The sequence below is a fragment of the Dufourea novaeangliae genome, unplaced genomic scaffold (assembly GCF_001272555.1).
Source record: "Dufourea novaeangliae isolate 0120121106 unplaced genomic scaffold, ASM127255v1 scaffold124, whole genome shotgun sequence".
NCBI lineage: Eukaryota > Metazoa > Arthropoda > Insecta > Hymenoptera > Halictidae > Dufourea > Dufourea novaeangliae.
Window position 1 is genome coordinate 4,501,480 of NW_015374010.1, and position 19,725 is coordinate 4,521,204.

At 38.7% G+C, this 19,725-nt stretch overlaps 1 protein-coding gene across 1 annotated transcript in view; it reads right to left on the reverse strand.

Moving 5' to 3' along the window:
- Positions 1-19,725, reverse strand: part of LOC107188482 (collagen alpha-1(IV) chain) — a 29,483-nt gene that overhangs the window by 4,814 nt on the left and 4,944 nt on the right. Inside the window, 21 exon segments of the mRNA XM_015576774.1 lie at positions 603-818; positions 1,331-1,696; positions 1,801-2,046; positions 2,149-2,320; positions 2,404-2,633; positions 2,687-3,049; positions 3,140-3,578; positions 3,835-3,962; positions 4,040-4,208; positions 4,291-4,497; positions 5,027-5,410; positions 5,511-5,813; positions 6,275-6,439; positions 6,517-6,633; positions 6,704-6,892; positions 7,063-7,284; positions 8,195-8,302; positions 8,385-8,519; positions 10,117-10,586; positions 11,901-11,996; positions 12,540-12,672. Coding sequence (XP_015432260.1) covers positions 603-818; positions 1,331-1,696; positions 1,801-2,046; positions 2,149-2,320; positions 2,404-2,633; positions 2,687-3,049; positions 3,140-3,578; positions 3,835-3,962; positions 4,040-4,208; positions 4,291-4,497; positions 5,027-5,410; positions 5,511-5,813; positions 6,275-6,439; positions 6,517-6,633; positions 6,704-6,892; positions 7,063-7,284; positions 8,195-8,302; positions 8,385-8,519; positions 10,117-10,586; positions 11,901-11,996; positions 12,540-12,672 — 4,858 coding nt within the window.

Sequence of the window (19,725 nt, forward strand, 5' to 3'; positions counted from 1 at the left end):
CAACAGTTGAGCGAAAATTTGCTATCCCAACATAAGCGTACACAACTAAAATAGAGGACTGCAGACACCTCTCGATTATTGTCCCGAACTCGAGTCCGCGCCCGGACAATAATCTTATAAGGAGAACTGCTTCAGACCCTCGTGAATTTGTTTTTTGCCCGAAGCCCGAGCCTAGGTAAGCGCTTGACAGGTTCCACATCCCCCTTCCCCAATGGCGGGGATAACGCCTGGACAATAAGCGTGTAGAACAAGCCAGACAATCTATTTTGTAACTGATCTATTTCATCAAACTCATAAATATCAAACTTATATTTTCACTACTTTTCCTTCTCGTTTTCTGTATCTAATACTGTCTTTCCTGTTTTTGTAGTTATAATAGAATGTTCGACTGATCATTAATAACAATAATTTCGCAAAAATCTGAGGTCTGGTTATAAACAAATAATACCACTGCACACCATAGCATTCCGGCATAGATAATAATAGTCCTTTTTTTTCAAAAGTATTGATATTTGGGCTTACGTAACTTTCGTGTAATACTGTACATGTATGTGTGTAGTGTTCTTCGGCATTTTCCTCTTACAAATTGCATTTATACGTACCAGGATATCCACGATCTCCTTTCGGTCCCATCGGTGGTTCGATGCAATCATCACCCTTTTCACCCTGTGGACCAGGATACCCAACGCTACCCACTAATCCGACCGCACCAGGGTAACCTCTGTCACCCTTCTCCCCAACAGGTCCAGGCTGACCATTCACACCGTCCCAACCTCTGTCACCTTTTTCACCAGGCGCTCCGTCCAATCCACTTGGTCCTATGAATAGAACGTAAAAAATCCCTCTTCGATAAAGTATACAAACACAGTGGTCACTACTTAACGACATAACACACTGGTCATTACAAAAACAGTTATTTTCAAAATATTGATAATTTTAACGTATTCATTTGACTTTCTTAACGTACGACTTTATTCTTCATGAATAGAAAAGACTAATAAAACTCACTTGAAAGACAAGTTGGAAATTATTAGATTGTTACATGATAAATGGCGTTCTGTAACGCCCTTGACTTCAATTATCTTAAAATCATTGAACATGGGATCGAGAATTCATTTCGATTAAAAATCTCTCAAATTCATGTCGGTCGAAGACATAACGAACACATTATTGACTTTTCTAGTTGTTCTTTGATTTAAAAATTTATAACACTATGACTATTTAATTACTATCAAGTAATATTTTAAGGGTTATGGCGATATTTATTTATATATTAGCCCAATACTTTAGTACAATTAAATATGAGTACTTAAGTATGTATAAATGTTACCTGGGAATCCATGTTCTCCTTTATGTCCAGGTAGACCAGGCAATCCCGATGGTCCCATGTCTCCTTTATCACCTCTTTCGCCTGGCAAGCCTGGCCTTCCTTCAAGACCTGGTGTTCCGTCTCGACCTGGCATACCACTCAGACCAATTGGACCCATGTCACCTTTCTCACCCTGCGGGCCAAGAGGTCCGTAAGGGCCTTGGTCTCCTTTATGTCCTGGTAAACCGGTTAATCCCTGTTCTCCCTTATCACCAGGTCGCCCTGATAGTCCTTCTCGTCCGTGCTTTCCAGGCAAACCTGGCAAACCTTTCTCGCCCTTGATGGTTGATCCGGGAACACCTGGAATTCCAACTGGTCCTTCCTCGCCTGGAACATTTAATTAAATATGTCAATAACAGAATAGGTATTTCTAATAATTAACTAATTAAACTTGATTGCGTTAACAGACCAGTCACAGTAGAAAACCATACCTTTTTCACCGAGAGGACCAGGTGGACCTGGATTTCCAACGGGACCTGGTAAACCTCTATCTCCTTTCTCGCCATCATATCCACCAAGACCTTCTAAACCGCGGTCTCCCTTCTCACCAAACAAACCCTGACGTCCAGGAATACCTGGTTCACCCTTTTCACCTTTAACTTGAATTGTTGGTCCGGGTGGTCCACGATCACCCTTCTCTCCGAGCGAACCAGGAATACCAGGGAAACCAGCAGGGCCTTAATAAAGATACGTATTATAAATCGTTTGTAAATATATTATTGGATAACGAATTTTATGCAAGACAGGCATAACAATATTGTTTGATTCTCCGTTCTTACCAGAAAGACCGCGATCTCCTTTGACACCATTAAGTCCGGGACGTCCTGGCTCTCCCATTTCACCATTCAAACCAGGGAAACCTGCAGGTCCAGGTGTACCAATGCCACCTGGTTCACCGGGTAATCCGTCGATTCCAGGAGTACCTGGTTCACCTGACGCACCTTGTAGCCCCTGTTACATACCATAAACATATATATTAAAATCAAAGTAAAGTATTATTTTCGATGATATGTAATTATTGCTATCAAACATACAAGGTCTCCTTTAAGTCCAGGGAAACCTCTGACACCGGTGTCACCTTTCGGTCCTTGAAGTCCTGGTAAACCATCCCGACCTGGTAGACCAGCTTCTCCTTTCTGGCCAGGTAATCCATCTCGACCAACACAGGGCAGTCCAGCTTCTCCTTTCAAACCATCGAAACCATCCCTACCAGGACTACCCAATGGTATAACAATACAATTCGTTCATATTATATATTTGCACACTAATACTTTTTAAGTGTAACCTTATAGACACAAATAAGATTCAATTTATGACAAAGTGTACTTACGGGCAATCCAGGTGGACCTTCGTCACCTTTAAGTCCTTCGAATCCAGGAGGACCCGGCAAACCAGTAGGACCAGGAGGACCAAAGTCTCCTTTTTGACCCGGTAGTCCTGGGCGACCAGGTTTTCCTTCTACTCCGCGCAATCCAGGAAAACCTGGCGAACCCTTCTCTCCCCGTTCTCCCTTCATTCCAGATGTACCTTCCGCACCAGGTCTACCTGCAGCGCCAGGTAAACCTCGCCTACCAGGATATCCCTTTGGTCCATCTATACCCACTTCACCGCGATCGCCTTTCGAACCTGGGAACCCTGGTAGACCTGCTCTACCAGATTCTCCTGACAATCCCGGCTCACCTGTAGACAATGAATTTCATATAAGTATCTCGGTCAAAGTAATGGATTGGTAACAGGGCCGTTATTAATGGTGAATTTCAATATGTATACCTTTGCCTCCATCGATACCAGGAGTTCCCGCTACACCAGGAGGACCAGGAGGCCCAATTGGACCAGTGTCACCTTTTTCTCCAGGTGCACCTGGTAAACCACTTATTCCAGGAATTCCAAGGTCACCCTTTTCCCCAGCAAATCCAGGCAGACCCGAATAACCGACAGGACCATCCTTTCCTGGTGGTCCTGGAAGACCCTGCTCTCCTTTTTCACCTGGAGGGCCACTTAAGCCGCGGGCGCCCTTCACCGATATACCAGGTTCACCCTTGTCTCCTTTCGGAGCTGGAGCGCCTGGGAATCCTCTAGGTCCCTCGCGGCCAGGTTCACCAGGGAAGCCCATGGGACCCATATTACCCTTATCTCCTCGAGGACCAGGCAACCCTCGTGGTCCAACTGGTCCAGGTGCGCCAATAGCTCCTTGGGGCCCAGGCGGACCCTAATTTCATTAAATTTTATTATTACATTCTTGCATGCAGTAAACATCCTCAGCAGTACTTTATTGACGTCACAACAGATGACGATTAATATTCCACAGAATGAAGCTTAAAAGAAGCTTAAAATAAATAACTTCGTGTCAGTACAAATAATACGGTTCATAAGGAAAAAGTTAAAAGTTAAAATAGCAATTGGCTAGTGATTCCAAATGTTTGGGTGGTATGCATTAGAATACTAGAAACTATTTATATACTAACCGAGAATCCCTGCAGTCCTTTATCACCCTTTGTACCATCTCTGCCGGGTGGTCCAGGCGTTCCTCTTTCACCAGGGAATCCTCTAGAACCCTTGAAACCCTCCGTCAAGTTCAACGGTGGGCATAGACCTATTTGACATAGAAATTATGATATACTTCTCATAGTTTACTTAACAATTGTGTAAGACTGAATCAATATTACTTACCGGGTTCACCTTTAAATCCTTCGAAACCGGGTTCACCTTTGTCGCCACGGTAACCTGGTCGGCCAGGTTCTCCAGGCTCTCCTTTTATACTGAGTCCACTTTCTCCTTTACGTCCCGGAACACCTGACCTGCCAGGAACACCATCTTGCCCAGGGAAACCTCGATCACCCTGCAGAAGCGATCAATATAAAATTGTAGAAACAGTAACATTCATCATGAAAGCTAAATGGTAACACAGTGTTATTACTTACAGCAGTACCCTTCAGACCAGGGAAACCTTCAAATCCAATCGCACCCTTATCCCCAGGTGGACCTATCGGACCTGGTGGACCTGGTCGTCCGATTTCACCCCGTATACCCTTATCCCCCTTTTCCAACTTAAGCGAACTCCATGTAACCTCTGCCGGTTGGCCGGGTTCTCCTTGAGGACCTGGTGTTCCAGGAATACCATCTTTTCCCTATTAACAGAGAACCGTGATTCCGTGAAAGCAATAAGGCGTTCAGTAGATTTTTCACTTTGCATTGTTATTTATGTTACTGAAAACTAAATTTATTCGATGGCATTCATTTGTTATATGCACATTTAAAAGTTTCATAATTATGTCATCTGTGACTATTAGGGCACCATTGAAAAGAATGGCACTGATCAGAGATGCGCGTCATTGTTGGTCAATGTACTAAAAATAATGGAGTAGAGACTCTATTAGAGTTGCACAAAAAGTTCCTCATGAAAATGTCTACTTCATCCCCACCACTGTGGAGGGAAGGCCGTGGAACGTGCCAACTGTATAATTTAGTGCCCTTCCTCCTCTCCCCTCCCGCCGTCTTTATTGCTGAGGGTCGGGCTTCGAGCAAACAATAGATTTATGAGGTGTCGAAACGATTCGCGGTGCACCGTGAAAGTTTTGAAGCAGACACGAGGTTCAAACTCTCATGGAGTCTTTACTGTACATTAAAAAAATTCTTTGAATATTCCACAGTTCATACCGGTGGTCCTGGTGGTCCAAGCGGTCCAGGCAGACCGTCAGAGCCAGGTTCTCCAGGGAATCCCCTTTCTCCAGGCGGTCCTCGTGCTCCCGGAATACCAGGCGTGCCATCGAAACCACGGTCTCCTTTCATGCCTCGTAATCCCGGCAGACAATCCTGACACCGACCTCCTATTTCTCCTTTTTCGCCAAGCGCTCCCGGAGTTCCCGGAATACCATCCCTGCCCGGATTTCCTGGTTCCCCTGGTAAGCCAGATTCACCAGGTAATCCTGGTATCCCATCTAAAGAGTCTCCTGGAAAACCACGTGCGCCAGAGTATCCACGTTCTCCCTTTTGCCCCTTCTCGCCGTCTAGACCAGGTGAACCATCCATTCCTTTCGGTCCCTGCATAACGGTTCCATAATATTTGAAATTTTTGAATTGACCGTTGAAAAACGGGAAGTGAATGATATTTAGATTGTTTAATGTTCGAGCTTATACTAACCATAATCGATAATCCCTTTTCACCTGCCACACCCCGTGGACCCGGAGAACCCGGAGGACCATCGAAACCACGAAGTCCTATCTGTCCTGGGAATCCTGTAATTCCAGGCTCTCCCTTCGTTCCCTTTTCTCCTGGCAAACCTTCCGGGCCAGGAATACCCGGTGAACCGGGACCTCCTGTCATGCCGATTGGACCTCTTGGTCCTGGATCACCTGGATATCCATCCGCACCTCGAGCACCAGTTGGACCTGGGAACCCTTGGGGTCCTTTCGGTCCAGGCGGGCCTGGTGTACCTTTGCCGCCCTAAACAAGCAACCAATGTAATGTCTTTAGTCATACTAAAATTCTAGTAAAATTAATAGATTTTTATTGTACGACTACTTTAAGGACAATTGGTTAATTTGTTTAAGTACATCAGAAAAATAGAACTCGTTGTAAAACCATAACAAAGGACCATAAATCACGATCAAAAGTATTCTTAACACTAATTTCTGAGACAGGTCAATGTTGACCCTTTTCTATGCAATACTGTTTTACTATAAATAACTAGTAACTCCGAGGTACTTACTTTTGTTGTGCTAATTATGATACGCATGAGTGCTGCTCCTCCAATAAAGATTTGTAGACGGTTATAATTTAAATTTTATTCACTAATTTTATTAAAATTGCAATAAGTAAAATGTGCACCTTGCGACGATGTATATCACAGTAGCAATGCAAAGACTTAAATAACGATTTTAAATAAATTTTCAAATGAAACTCACTCCTGGTGGACCTGGAGGTCCTCGTAGACCAGGAACTCCCATCGGTCCGTCACGTCCCGGTTCACCTTTCGTGCCAGGATGACCGCCTAATCCATCTAAGCCGTCGTAGCCTCGATCACCTTTGCGACCAGGTGGTCCCGGAGGACCAGAGAAACCGTCTCTACCCTAGACACAATAAAAATCACCAGTAATTTATGTTATGCCACATATTCGTATTATTTAACAAATTTCGATGAACTTACTCGAATACCTGGAGCTCCAGGCAGACCTTTCTCTCCCTTCAAGCCGAAACCACCAGGTAAACCATGATCACCGCTAGGACCACGATCACCTTTTGGCCCATCATATCCCATATCACCCTATATGGAAATAATTAATTGATGCAGACAGTTGTGGAAAAGCATGAGTACTCGGTGTTAGAGGACATACCTTATCTCCCTTTTCTCCATAATCACCCGGTGGTCCCGAAATTTCCGTCACACCTCCGAACGGTACCTCAGGGGGAGGTGTGCCAGGAGGCCCGTGTTCACCTTTTTGACCTTTGTCACCTTTCAGACCCTCGAATCCAAGACCCATGTTTCCTTTTGATCCTTTGGTACCCGGTCCCCCAGGCGTGCCCTAATCAATAAAATGTGATTTTCGAGTTATTACTATGAGAAAGTTGCAAAAATACCAATCATCAAAAGTTTAATCTATTGAATTTATAAGTTTTTTGGCAGGGAACACGTGGTGTTTCTAAAAATATACTGCCCTGGGGAAGATAGCGATTGTAGAACGATGACACTTACATAAGGACCACGTTCACCCTTTGATCCAGTCAGTCCACGTTCTCCTTGAAGTCCTGGTGGTCCAGGAGGCCCTCTCACACCGTCGATGCCAGGCTCACCTTTCTGACCAACGGGGAACATTCCAGCAAACGCCGGTTGACCTTTCTCTCCCTTTGGACCCGGTGTTCCCCGAAAACCAGGGGGACCAGGATCTCCAGGAATACCATGGAGACCGGGTTCACCCTAAAGGATAAAATAACATAAATTCAATTTTTGCATAAAAATAGAAACGGTCAAACTACTATTGTCCTGCATCATGTATTTACTTATTCTATGTTGCAAAAAGTGAATCCAGTAAATGGAACCATTTGTTTTGATAATTCCATCCAGCATAATCTGTTTTAAATGAATACTGTAATTAATAAGCACTCTAGTGGTTTCCAAGATTTTAGGATCACTTCAAATAGTCTCTTTAATGGAAATTTTCTTTCTAAAAATGTAAACGGTATTCCGTCACTTAAATACCAGCAGTTTCAATTAAATTTATGGAAATAGTTCATAGAGTATATTTAAGGAGTAAAGTTCAATATTCTTTTTAGACAGGTCACTTTGATATTTATAATAATGCAAATATAAAAGGAATTTTACAGTGCATCCTGCACGGAAATATTAATATTTCACATGACTAGAATCTCACGAAATTATCATATAATAAAAGAGTATAGTGTAAGAAACAAGTCAATTGATTCTCTGTTTTATTACAGCTGCTTCAGTGGATACTTATGCAATTTCCATTATTATAGTTCACATTACAAGAATAGAAATCAAAGAAATGGTTATTTCATTGTTAAAAGGTTTCCGTGAGCTAACATATCGATAAAAAAGTTAGTAACATTTAAAGTGTCTGCTTCGGTGTGTCCATCACATTGAATCAAGTCCTAAATAACTTCCGTCGCGAGTAAAGAAAATAAATTTTTTCAAAAGAATCCATGTTACATAACTGACGATACATGAAACCGGTTCATCGATAATAATGCAAAAGGCTTTACACATTAATGTGAAATGCAAAATTATTTACGAGAGGAAGAAGTTTGGAAATGAACAGCGGAAGATATTTATGACTCGACTGAATATTTCAAAACAATTTACGTACGTCCGTTCCGTTGCAACCGTCTCGACCAGAAAGACCAGATGCTCCAGGTGGACCTTGCACTCCAGGAACACCGTTTATACCAGGGAATCCAGGCATGCCCATTTTTCCCTATGGGATGAACGATGCAATTAGAGCGATTGCGAGCAGCAAATCATGTCGATTGTTTTAACGCGTGCACGACGGTACGTACTCTATCACCTTTCGACCCGCGCGACCCCTGTGGGCCAGGATCACCTTTCTCTCCTTTCGGACCCAGGAGACCTTCTGTGCCCGGAAATCCTCTTTGACCCTTGGGACCCTGTGGCCCCATTACACCTGGTGATCCCTGTGGACAAACATCAGAGTTGGATTAATTATTCCATATCGTAAAGTTTGAACAAGTACATTTATTAACTCGATGAAGGGATACGTTAAATATGGACTTTTATTCCACTGAAATTAATATAAAAAATTTTGTCTTCTACGCGTGCCAGTAGACGCTAGCTGGTTCGAATATCTGCCTATTACTGGATGTTTAAGTTAACGTTTATAGGTATTGTCACTGGAGCAGCGTTACCTTGTTCGTTTTTGTAGTAATTTCATATAAACTGATAGTGGGGAGACAGTGAGATAGATGGAGCACAGTTAATACTGTACTATGATCAATGCTTAGTACAAGTAGAAGTACTTAATAATAGTCAGACGCAGTACCAGACGCTATTTCTCGGTAAATTTTGATTCAAATACTGTGTAATAAATAACAAATGAAATTGAGATTTCAATTTTGGATATAATAACAACAAAACCTTTTATTTAATCGGAATTTATTTCAATAATTCTGGAAATAATTTATTTATAATTTCTTATTGATAAATAGAGGATTATTTTTCATTTAGTGTTTATTCAGTTTCTGGTTTTCCCTTGTTTCCTGTATTTTCAACAATCCTGCACAAATAAATATGAGATGTCTCGGTTCGGGCCGTATAACCGAGCAGGAGATAATTATATAATGATTCTGTAAGAAAAAATAAATCGAAGAAAAAGCATACATTTTTTCGTTTGTGGTTTCGCTTTCGAAATAATCGAACTTGAAAACTTGCTGAATACACGGTTAGTAGAATGTAATTCGGCTAACGCGTCTGTTCGTTGCAGGCCGTTTCTACTTATAGCAAGCACAAATACACGCGTTTCACATGAATGTTCAAATGCAATTTCCTCGAGAACAAAACCTCAAACGAAAAAAATTTATTCTATTTTTCCGACTTATTTGTTCTTATTTAATCACCAGTTACCCGGTTGTACTACCTGACCTGAGACATCCTGTACAATATCATTCCTTTTCATAAATTTTTTTTACTAAAGATACAGCAAAATGGTCTAATACAATCCATTATATTAAAAATGATAAAAAGGACTTAGAACGAAATAATTTTTACGTAAATTTTTCGTAAGAAAATTGGACTTAATACATTCTGGCTCTGGGGTGCAGATTTACAGGTTGTAACAAAAATGTTGCAGGTCCCTGAAATGGGACACTCGTGAGGCGATTCGGAACAAGTCTCTCCTTAGCAAAAATGTTATCCGAGGATTTGTTAACGAAATATTAACGAAAAACCCTAACCAATCAGAGCGTGAGTCTGCTGGCAATGTTCCAGCGGTGACGTTGTCTACCAATCACAGCGCGTAGCCAACATTACCGCGGAAAGTCGAACAGCAAGCTAACACTCCGATCGGTCGGGGTTTTTCGTTAATGTACCATTAACAAAGCCTCGGATAACATTTTCGCTAAGGAAAAACTTGTTCCAAATCGCCTCACGAGTGTCCTATTCCAGGGACCTGCAACATTTTTGCTACCCCTTTATATACATAAATATTTAACCAAAAGGACCACTTTTTCAGTGAAAAAATAGCAGTCTAAAATTTAAATGTTAATGAATACTCACTCTGGATCCTTTCTCCGCGAAACATTTCGGAACGCAGCAAGCCGAACCGGTGCAATTCCGCGGGGGTGTTCGTCCTGGAATCGGTACGGCTGAATAACTGCTCGGATAGTTCTCCGAGCTTCCAGCCGCCCCGTATCCTCCTTGACCTTGGGAGTGTCCTGTGTTGTAACCAGTCGATCCACGTTCGTTCTCCGAACTTCTGGCTGCCCCGTATCCTCCTTGACCTTGCGAGTGTCCTGTGTTGTAACCAGTCGATCCACGCCCGTAAGGATCAGCACGGCCGTAACCATCCCCGGAACTAGGATTTTCGCCGTAGCCATAAGGATCTCTAGAGCCGTCTCGCCCGACTCCGGCCCCTCTACCGTAAGTATCATCATAACCTCGTGATCTTCCGTGAGGATCGCCGGTTCTTTGATTGTAAGGATCCAAGGAGCCTTGGCCCTCATTGTAGGGTCCTTGATCATCCTCACCTTGGCAAAGAGGAAAAATTAACTGTCGCATCGAGCGAATGAACTACGAAACGGGAGACTAATAGAGGTAATTTATTAGGTCCTATTGTACAGGGTGTTCGATAACGGGTGTCAGGACATTTAGGGGGTCCATTCTACGTGCCAAAATTCAACGAAAATTAAAGGGAACAAAATTGCGGTTGGGTTTTCGTTTTTTTTTTTTTATTTTTTGAGTGAACGTTCTCAAGCATTCTGCAGATGTTCATGCAACAGTAGAGTTCTGTTTACACGTTCAGATAATTTTCCCAAACTGACTTATGCATTACATGTTCAATCTCTTGGAGAGTTAGTAAAGTTCTTTTGTCTATTTAATAAGAATATTGTACTGTATAAATTTTACTATTACAAATATAAAAAGAAGATATCCATCTGTAGCTAAAACTAATTTCAACTTATGTTTTTTTTTCAAAGTTGGATTTACTCCACTCTTTAAAAGAAACGGCACAATTGTCTACTAGAGGACAATACAAAAAGTCTGCTGCACTCGAGTGACGAACAGATTATACAATTTTTTATCTTGACTTTGTAATATTGTTATTGTGGGAGAGTGATTCGAGTATTGGTTCTGTGGTCTTTCCTCGACGGTATCACCGCAAAAGTTGCAACTACGTAAATTTTCTATCCCCTTGGATTAAAATTTTCTATTAGCCCATTAAATTTTATGAAATATCATAAACTTGCGCGCGCGCATAACTGGCGGTGCTATCGATTAATAGGAAACTATTACACAACACTGTAAAGGCAAAAGATAAATGATCTCATTAATTAGCAAGCTGAAGTCGGATCCGTAAATCTCGCGATATTGCGGTGAGGCTATTACAGCAAAAAGGAGATAAACGTATTTCCTTGACAATATATTAATGACTGATACCATAAATACTGCGGCGACCCATGTGTATAACGAAAACCCGAATAAATCGTTTGATTTTCCCGCCTATGTGCTATTTGTACCGGTCAATATAAATTTTCCGTGTGTATATTTCAATTAATAATACGCTAATCCTTTCGATCGTTCCCAAAATCAAATTTCTTTCATGAAATATGAAAAATGTTTAACAAAGAAAATTATCCAGAGCTTAATTTAAACTCTGCTGTTTGTTTGTCTGGGGGTTTAATAACAAATTACAAAGTTCACCTGAACCTCACCCATTATACACATCTACAATATCCTTCTTACTATTTCGTATTTCATTTGTAAGTCGAATTGTTGTTGTTAGTACACAGTATATATTTTCAGAAAGAATGTGTAAGTATACTGCTCAATATTTGAATTACCAAATAATGAAGAGCTATCGTGATGTCTATTGTAACCGGCGTCAGAGTTTCGGTGGTCAGCGTAAGGATCTCCGTTCCGCCTATCTTCTTCGGAATCTATGAATTCACAAAAAGGAAATATAATAAAATCTGCAATGCTTGAAACCTTTGTAAATACTACTTAAGATCAATTGATCATCAGTTAAGATTATTGAGCTAAATCACAAGTGATCTCCATTTTTCTTTTTCAAATTTCTTTCGAAGTAATTTATTTATTTAAATTAAAAAATTATTAACGAACTTGTGAATTTTCTAATTAAAGAACAAAATTTAAGATTCATTTCATTTTTTTCATACGTGGTTCTCGACCCGACAGAACAATTTGTGGAAAGAAAAAATAAAGACAACCTTTTACAAATTCCAAAACTGATCTTTTATCTAATTTTCAATAACATTTTTTATCAAACAGTTTGAGTAGAATTTTTGTATAATTCTAAGCATAGTAACAGTCATAGTATTCTGTGAATGAATTATGTTATCAATTACATTAGATGAGATCCAGAGGAGATTAATCATTTCCACTACCAATATATTTGCAACTTATTTTGCACAATTTAATTTGTCTGCTTACGAATTGTGCATCTTTAATGCCGTAATTACCTTCGTCGTGGGATAGGAAAGGTTTCCATCGTGGTGGAAGGTCTTCGTCGTCGGTAGTGTTTGGTTTTCCGATGTCACCACGTCCAAGTGGTACCACAGACTGAGGATTATTCGACCATGTGTGATTGTATTGCTGAAATGAAGAAAAAAAAACAAATTACAATTTCTTTGCATGTAGTCGCAATGAAATGACAAAATGTATGTTATCCTAATAATTTTTCGTTATAAAATATTCATACTTTACATTTTTACACTTATAAAGTACATATGTACTAATTTTGTACGAATGAATATCTACTTAATCAGTAATCGGTATAAAAACGTGCACAGAATATATCGACTGAGATCTAGATCTCGTGTGAAGCTTATTGAAAGGATCTATACACTGTTTTACCGACATCGACTGACGTAAAGTTGCCATCCGAGTTTAGACAGAAGAGAAAACTTTCAAACACCTATAATATTTACTCTCGACAATAAATTCCTAATAAGATTACAGAGTGTAGTACCACTTAATTAATGTTTAGTCAACGAAAAATTAAAAATATTTTTAAAAAATTTCCATTATTATTCTAAAATAATTATATAAAGTGTATTTATTAAGAATATAATTAAACGGATTACTTTTAATTATATTATTCTCAACAATGGATATTTAATTTTTAAATATATGTATCTTTTTAATACAAATTATCTTTTTTCAATTGAACACTGTTAAACGTTAAAATGCAAACTAATATACCGTAAAATATTACTTTTTAACTTAGAATAATTATTTTGTGTTCAACATTGAATAGAAAACTTTGATTTCTATTCAACGAAGGAGAATTTCTATTTGACACTTCTCCATGTTTAATCAGAAGAATGTACATATTAAGTATTCACGTTGATACTAAAGAGCACGTCTAAGCGTATGTATCAAATGCATGGGTACAGACATTAAAGCTGTTTTCAAACGGATCTTCTTACTCCATAATACATCTTAGGTTGCATTAACGACCGATAAGTTATCACGCCTATGCGTCCTCTAGGACAGACCATGGCTCATCCTTAACCCGTGAAATTTGGAGGTTCTACCTTTTCCGCACAATTCTGTTACGAATTTATGTGTAACGTATCATTATTAATTTATAGAATAAGCACTAGGAAATTTGAAACATATAGCAATTAAAAGTGATTATTTCAATAAATTCGATGCATAATACTAAATTGATTTGTTATCCCGTTTTTATAATTTATTAATAAGTAATGCGATTAGTACTGTATTGTTGTAACGTTTATAAATTTTAATGAGCCCATCAATTTCTCTCAAATTTGTTGAAAACAAATTTTCATATTTTGATATTGATAAATACTGTTCATCTTGTAAACGACAGCCGAAGTTATTTCGCAGTGTCCGATTTAACAAGTAGATACTCTGAATTTCGTTATGTTGTATGAAAAGTGTTGTTCCGAGGTATTGTTTGAGTGTTTGTGATTCCATCATCTATTTACCAAACATTTTTTCAACTCTCCTGACAACAAAGTTTTTTTCTATTCATAGAGTCCGATTTTATAAGAATTCAAAATTTCCTAATGTTTAAGCAAAGTGTAGTTGTGGAAGTGTTGTTTCAGTTATTGTGATTCCATCATCCCATTCACCAACAATTCCATCAATTCTCCTCAGACCATGAGCCTTTCTTTATTCATAGAGCTTGATTTTATAAAAATTCCGAATTCCTTAATATTCTAAGCAAAGTGTACTTGTTGAAATATTATTTGAGTGTTTGTGATTCCATCATCAATTCACCTGCAATTTCATCAACACTCCTAATAACAGACTCTTTCTGTATTCATAATAGCTTCTGTATTCATCATGGCTAGCTACCTCCGTCTCTCTGATCTAGCCCCTATTCGACGTCCGGCGAGTACGACACACAGATTGGCTCGACTGGACCGATGCGTCATCGCGTTCGCAGAAAGTCATTGTCTTGCCCTCGTTTTCACGTTTTATCCTTTTTACGTTTCGGGATTGCACGCACTGACAGGAAACGCGGGGAGATAGCCAGCTCGTTATCGTCTCGAAATGACGCGCCGCTGTTCTGTTTCTCTGTGATTCCATTCTGGCCGGTCCATTCCGCGGACATTCTGGCCACGATCTACGATCCACGGAGCGGGTCGATTTTTTCCCACCAAATTATTGAATGAAAGCACTGTCCAACCGAAGGATAATCTTTTTAACCGACTCGGGTCAATACGAACGCGATTAACCTGGTAATTGAGGAAGACGAATTAACTCGTCGTTCGTGTTTGACTATACCTTAGAATAATTTTTTATTTTTCTATGGATTTACCTACTGAATGTTTCATTTCATCATATCGAAATATTTATATTAGTACAAATTGTATCTTACTTATGTTTGCTGCGGAGCAAAGTGCATCAGATTCAATAAGATTTTAATTAATTAGTTTATACGTAGACTACGGATTTTGTGTATTTAATTTAATTTAGTTTAATAAGACCTTCACTGTACTTTGTATTCCTCGAAATATCTTAACAGAGAAAATTATTTTTTGTTTAGCTACTTGCTGTTATGGAATAACTTAGCTGTATCCGATTTTACATAAAGATCCGTAATCTACATATATCACAGTATCGCAAAATTTGAAATATGACTTGCTTCGTAGGAATAATATTATTTCAGGAACAAAAATATTTTCATTGCGTTCGCTGCATTTTCTGCAAGGACATTAGTAATTAACGATACAATAAGCTCTGCAAGAAATTAAGTGGAATATGTATAAGTTTCTTAAAAACTGATTCCTTGGAATCAACTGAAAAATTGAACATAGAAAATTAAAATAACAGGAACATTAATGGTTAACGTTTAAATCGTTTTCGTATAGGTAGCAAGCACTAGATTTCTATTAAAGCTCCAATTATATCTTATTTGTATAATGCTTTCAGTAGATAATACTGTATTGTAATAACATCGAGTTGCATCGGAGAATGTTAACTGGTCATTATCGTTTGTTATTAATAGATTGCGGATACTTATGCAAGTGCTCATTTTTATAGAACAGAGAATGACGTGAAAGAATAATTGATTCTGTCAATCGAAGCGTTTATTAATTTAAAAAAAATTACAATATGCTGCACTGTAACTTTTTTCACTAATTACAGATTCACATACGCCATACTGCATTTATAACAAAACTGAACAAAATGAAATACTTAGGTACTGAAGATTTAGCGGAACTTTTGCTTCTGTTTGATTAAATAAATTCTATTTTTATTTTAATTAAATTTGCAGAGTATTTTCGAACAAATTTTCACACGGATATTCACAGTTTATAACCAACATCGTGTCTTATGACAATCGATCGTCGCTAGATCATCGAATGTCGATCGATTCTTTTTCTAGTTTCCACCGCGAATTCTTGAAGCTAGCTGATAACACGATAATTTCCAACGACCTCGCGGCGAAACAGATTTACTGACATCACTGCTGCAAATATGCGCGAGATTACACTTCCTTAATTCAGCCGAGCAGAAATATGACCTTTGCACGAATGTTTCGGATCGTCAATGAAAAAGATCTCTCGCGCTACGTTGATAATGCGCTTCTAAATATTACTGTAAACAATATGTTTCAAAATTCTATTTCGAACACTTTCCAATCGAAAGTGACGAAGAAATTTATCGCACAATTTTGTCAATCAAAAACTGAAGATATCTTAAGTGGACTATTTTAAAGCAACTCCACTTGACGCATTAGAACATTTCTGCTACCAAACTCATCAAATACAGACACAAGTATTCTCACTTTCAGAAGATGTCTACTTTACACACCCGATATAATGAGTTTCATGAGCTATTTAATTTTCACATGTACTCATTACGATAGCTCCTGCCGATAACCTTTGAATTGAATACTCTCGCCCAAATTGCAGTCTAAAAAAATGTTTTCGTGCACTAATGACTTATCACCAATTATTAACATTATTTTCAATGTAATCCGGAGTAAAAAATATTTATTTCCGACCATTTTTAAAAAATTTAACTCTTTAGTAGCTCGGTGGAAATAATTTTTAACTTTTAATGTTACACCAAAGACGGTATTGTCAATTACTGTCATTGTAAATTATCGAATTACAGAACAATGCATTTTAAGAATAGGTAGTGCACCTACGTAATTGTTAGAATTGATTAGTAATAGACTGCACAGTAAAAGATTTTTGAAAGATGAGCATAAAAACTTTCCTTTCGACCTAACGAAACCTTAAATAAAGAAAAGAAATCTCTGAAATATTTACAATTCGATAAAATATCCTTCAAAATCTGAATCTGCATAAATATCCGGAGTCCAATAATAAATAAATTACACATTTGATGCACCTACAACGTGCACGCCCATTAAAAACTCATTGTTTAACAGAAATTAATGTGCTTTTCCATTTGAAAAATTTTTGGTTTTTCTTCATGGACCCCAATTTTCACGAACTAATCAAAAAAGTCTACGTTCACCTAAATATCCACCAACCCTGCTATTTAAATTTCATGTCCACCTTCTGTGTATTTTCCAATTTTTCAAGGACAAATCGTTTCCCAAAACTAAAACAATTTTATTCTAACAAAATACAAGTGTGAAGTACAAGTGAGGAGAACACAAGGATTAATGAATAGAACTCCAAGTAATCGCCATAATACCTCAAAATTAAAATGTTAAATATTCCACTGATTCAATAAACATGCTCGTATTCAAGGTACTATCCACATAACGAACCGCAGTCTAATTACGAACAATTTCTCCTCCAAGGCAGTCGGTATTCCACGCCTAGCCGGATGATGTGTCCGCGACAATTTCGTTCAACGAAGTCGGTCTAATTTTCTTATTTCAGATAGGGAGATATCTTTTCGCGACGGTTCAAGAATTGTCCTTTTTATCGCGGCATGCTCCGTGGCCGCCTTCGTAAATTCGCGTGTTACATAACCAACGACATCCGCGTAATCTTCTTGGATTTCGTTCGATCCTTCTTGCGGATCCTCTCGCCGCCCAATGTACCATCCACTTTCTTCGTCTTCTCTTTCGTTTCCTGTCGTATTCGTTTTGCGTTCGTCGCTCGCTGCCGAACCCACCACCGGTCTTTTCTTTTCTCCGGCTCCCTCTCGTCACATTCGGCCAATTTAACGAGCGACGTTCACGTTTCGACGCAGGGACGGGACCTACGCTAATTCGTTCGCCGGCGATTTTTACCGTCCCGCAGGACGCGTACTCGTAAAATCTTCATACGTATGCGATGAAAGAAAGAAAAACAAGTCACGACGATGAAACATCGCTACCCAATAAATACGCTTGAATGTTTAACGCGATGCTCCAGCGAGCGGCGATGCTTCGAATATAAAATCAGTGAAAGATCGAGGTTCGGGGAATTTGAAGGTTTTTTTTTTTGTCGGGAACGACTGAAGTGTATGGGAGAAAAAAGTTAAGGGTAACGGTGTTTGCTTCGAGTATTTGTAATATTAATTCAATATTGTTGTGTAATTTATATATTATTGAATATCGTACTGGGTAAGTGGTAGTAGCTTTAATAGTTATATAAAAATTGCGTAATGTTTTGTTATAGATGTTCAATGTTTGAAGATCGTTTTAATCAAAATAGCATGGAAGTGTTATAGTAAGCGTTAGGTAACAAGTAGACGATTTTTATGCGATATGATATTTTTTTTATATGATTTTTTGCGCTGCTGCGGTTGTTTTAATTTCATTGTTAAACTCATATGTCATAATATACCAACTATTTTCATTCGTCACGTCTGGTTCAAACGTTTGTAGTAACTGAAATATTTGTTCCATACTGGTGAATTGTCGATGAAATATATCCGTTTAAAGTATTATATACACCAAGCAGATAAATGATGGTCACGTTGAATTATATTTCTTTGAATTCAACTCTCGGAGAAGCCGCATAACTCATGGGATGACCTATATTTTCGATCGGTGCACTCAAGACTGCCGTTCCGAATAAGAAAGGTCAAACGAAAAAAAGTAATTTCGCTTCACCAATCTCACATATTTCTCGACGATGCGTTACCTAATTTTTCTTAAAAATTAATATTGCCATGGCCTAAGAAGATATAAATTTTCGACCGTTCAACTCTTTTTAAACCATAAAATCGTTCCCAAATATTATATCATACCACTGTACTCCCTGTTTGAATGTTCAACGATCAACCTACCAGTATTTTCACTAAATAGAAATAAAAAAAAAATTTTACTGCATAACCATGAACATAGTCATCAATGTATTTATATAACGACGAAACGAATATCATCCAACATAATTCGATATATTGTTATAGGTCACGAGTGACCCAACCGCCAGCTTCAACGATCCGTACACCCAAGATTAAAATTCTTAAAAACGACACGCGACTCGTGTGAAATTAATACTTTATCGTCGTTAACTTCCTAATTGATTTTGTGTCTCTTAATTAAGCACCGATTTCGCTAATAACAAGGCAAACAGCCGTAATTGTAATTTCGACTAATGGGATTCACTTGCTCGGTTGAATCCTCTTTAAGTGAGCTCGCCGTACAATCGAGTCCACGACGATCATCATTAATCCCCGGCTGCCTCCGTAAACCCGTTTCCCCTGACTTTAATGCTGTCGCTATGATACAAGTCGCTCCCCGCCACGCGATACGATTTTTCGCGTTTCACGCGTCGCTGAACGCGAGTCCATTAAGTTCGAGACATGTCTAGGTGAGTGGAGTATGGCAGTAATGTAGGCTTAATGAACCAAGGAATTCGGTGCTCTTTTACTGCATTAGTTTATGCCTCGATTAATTTATTAATCGAATGATAAGATTAGAGCGGACAGATATTGATCTTGTCATTATAAGTTGTGATGGGAGTGTTACAGAGAAATTTTATTGTCGACATTACTGTTAGTCGATTAATGTAATTAGCACGTTTGTGATCATCTGAATGCGAACAAGGAAAACTTGCACTGAACAGTTTAGAGATGATTGAACTATTACGATGGATTATATTCGAGTAACACACTGGTGTTTGAATTCTGTATGGACATTCGAAATTTGGGGAATTAAAGATAGTTTATTGTGTTACTGATTTCATTGAAGGTAAAGGTGAAAGGGACTAAAATTACATGTAATAACGTAGACGGACTTTATTTTGAATA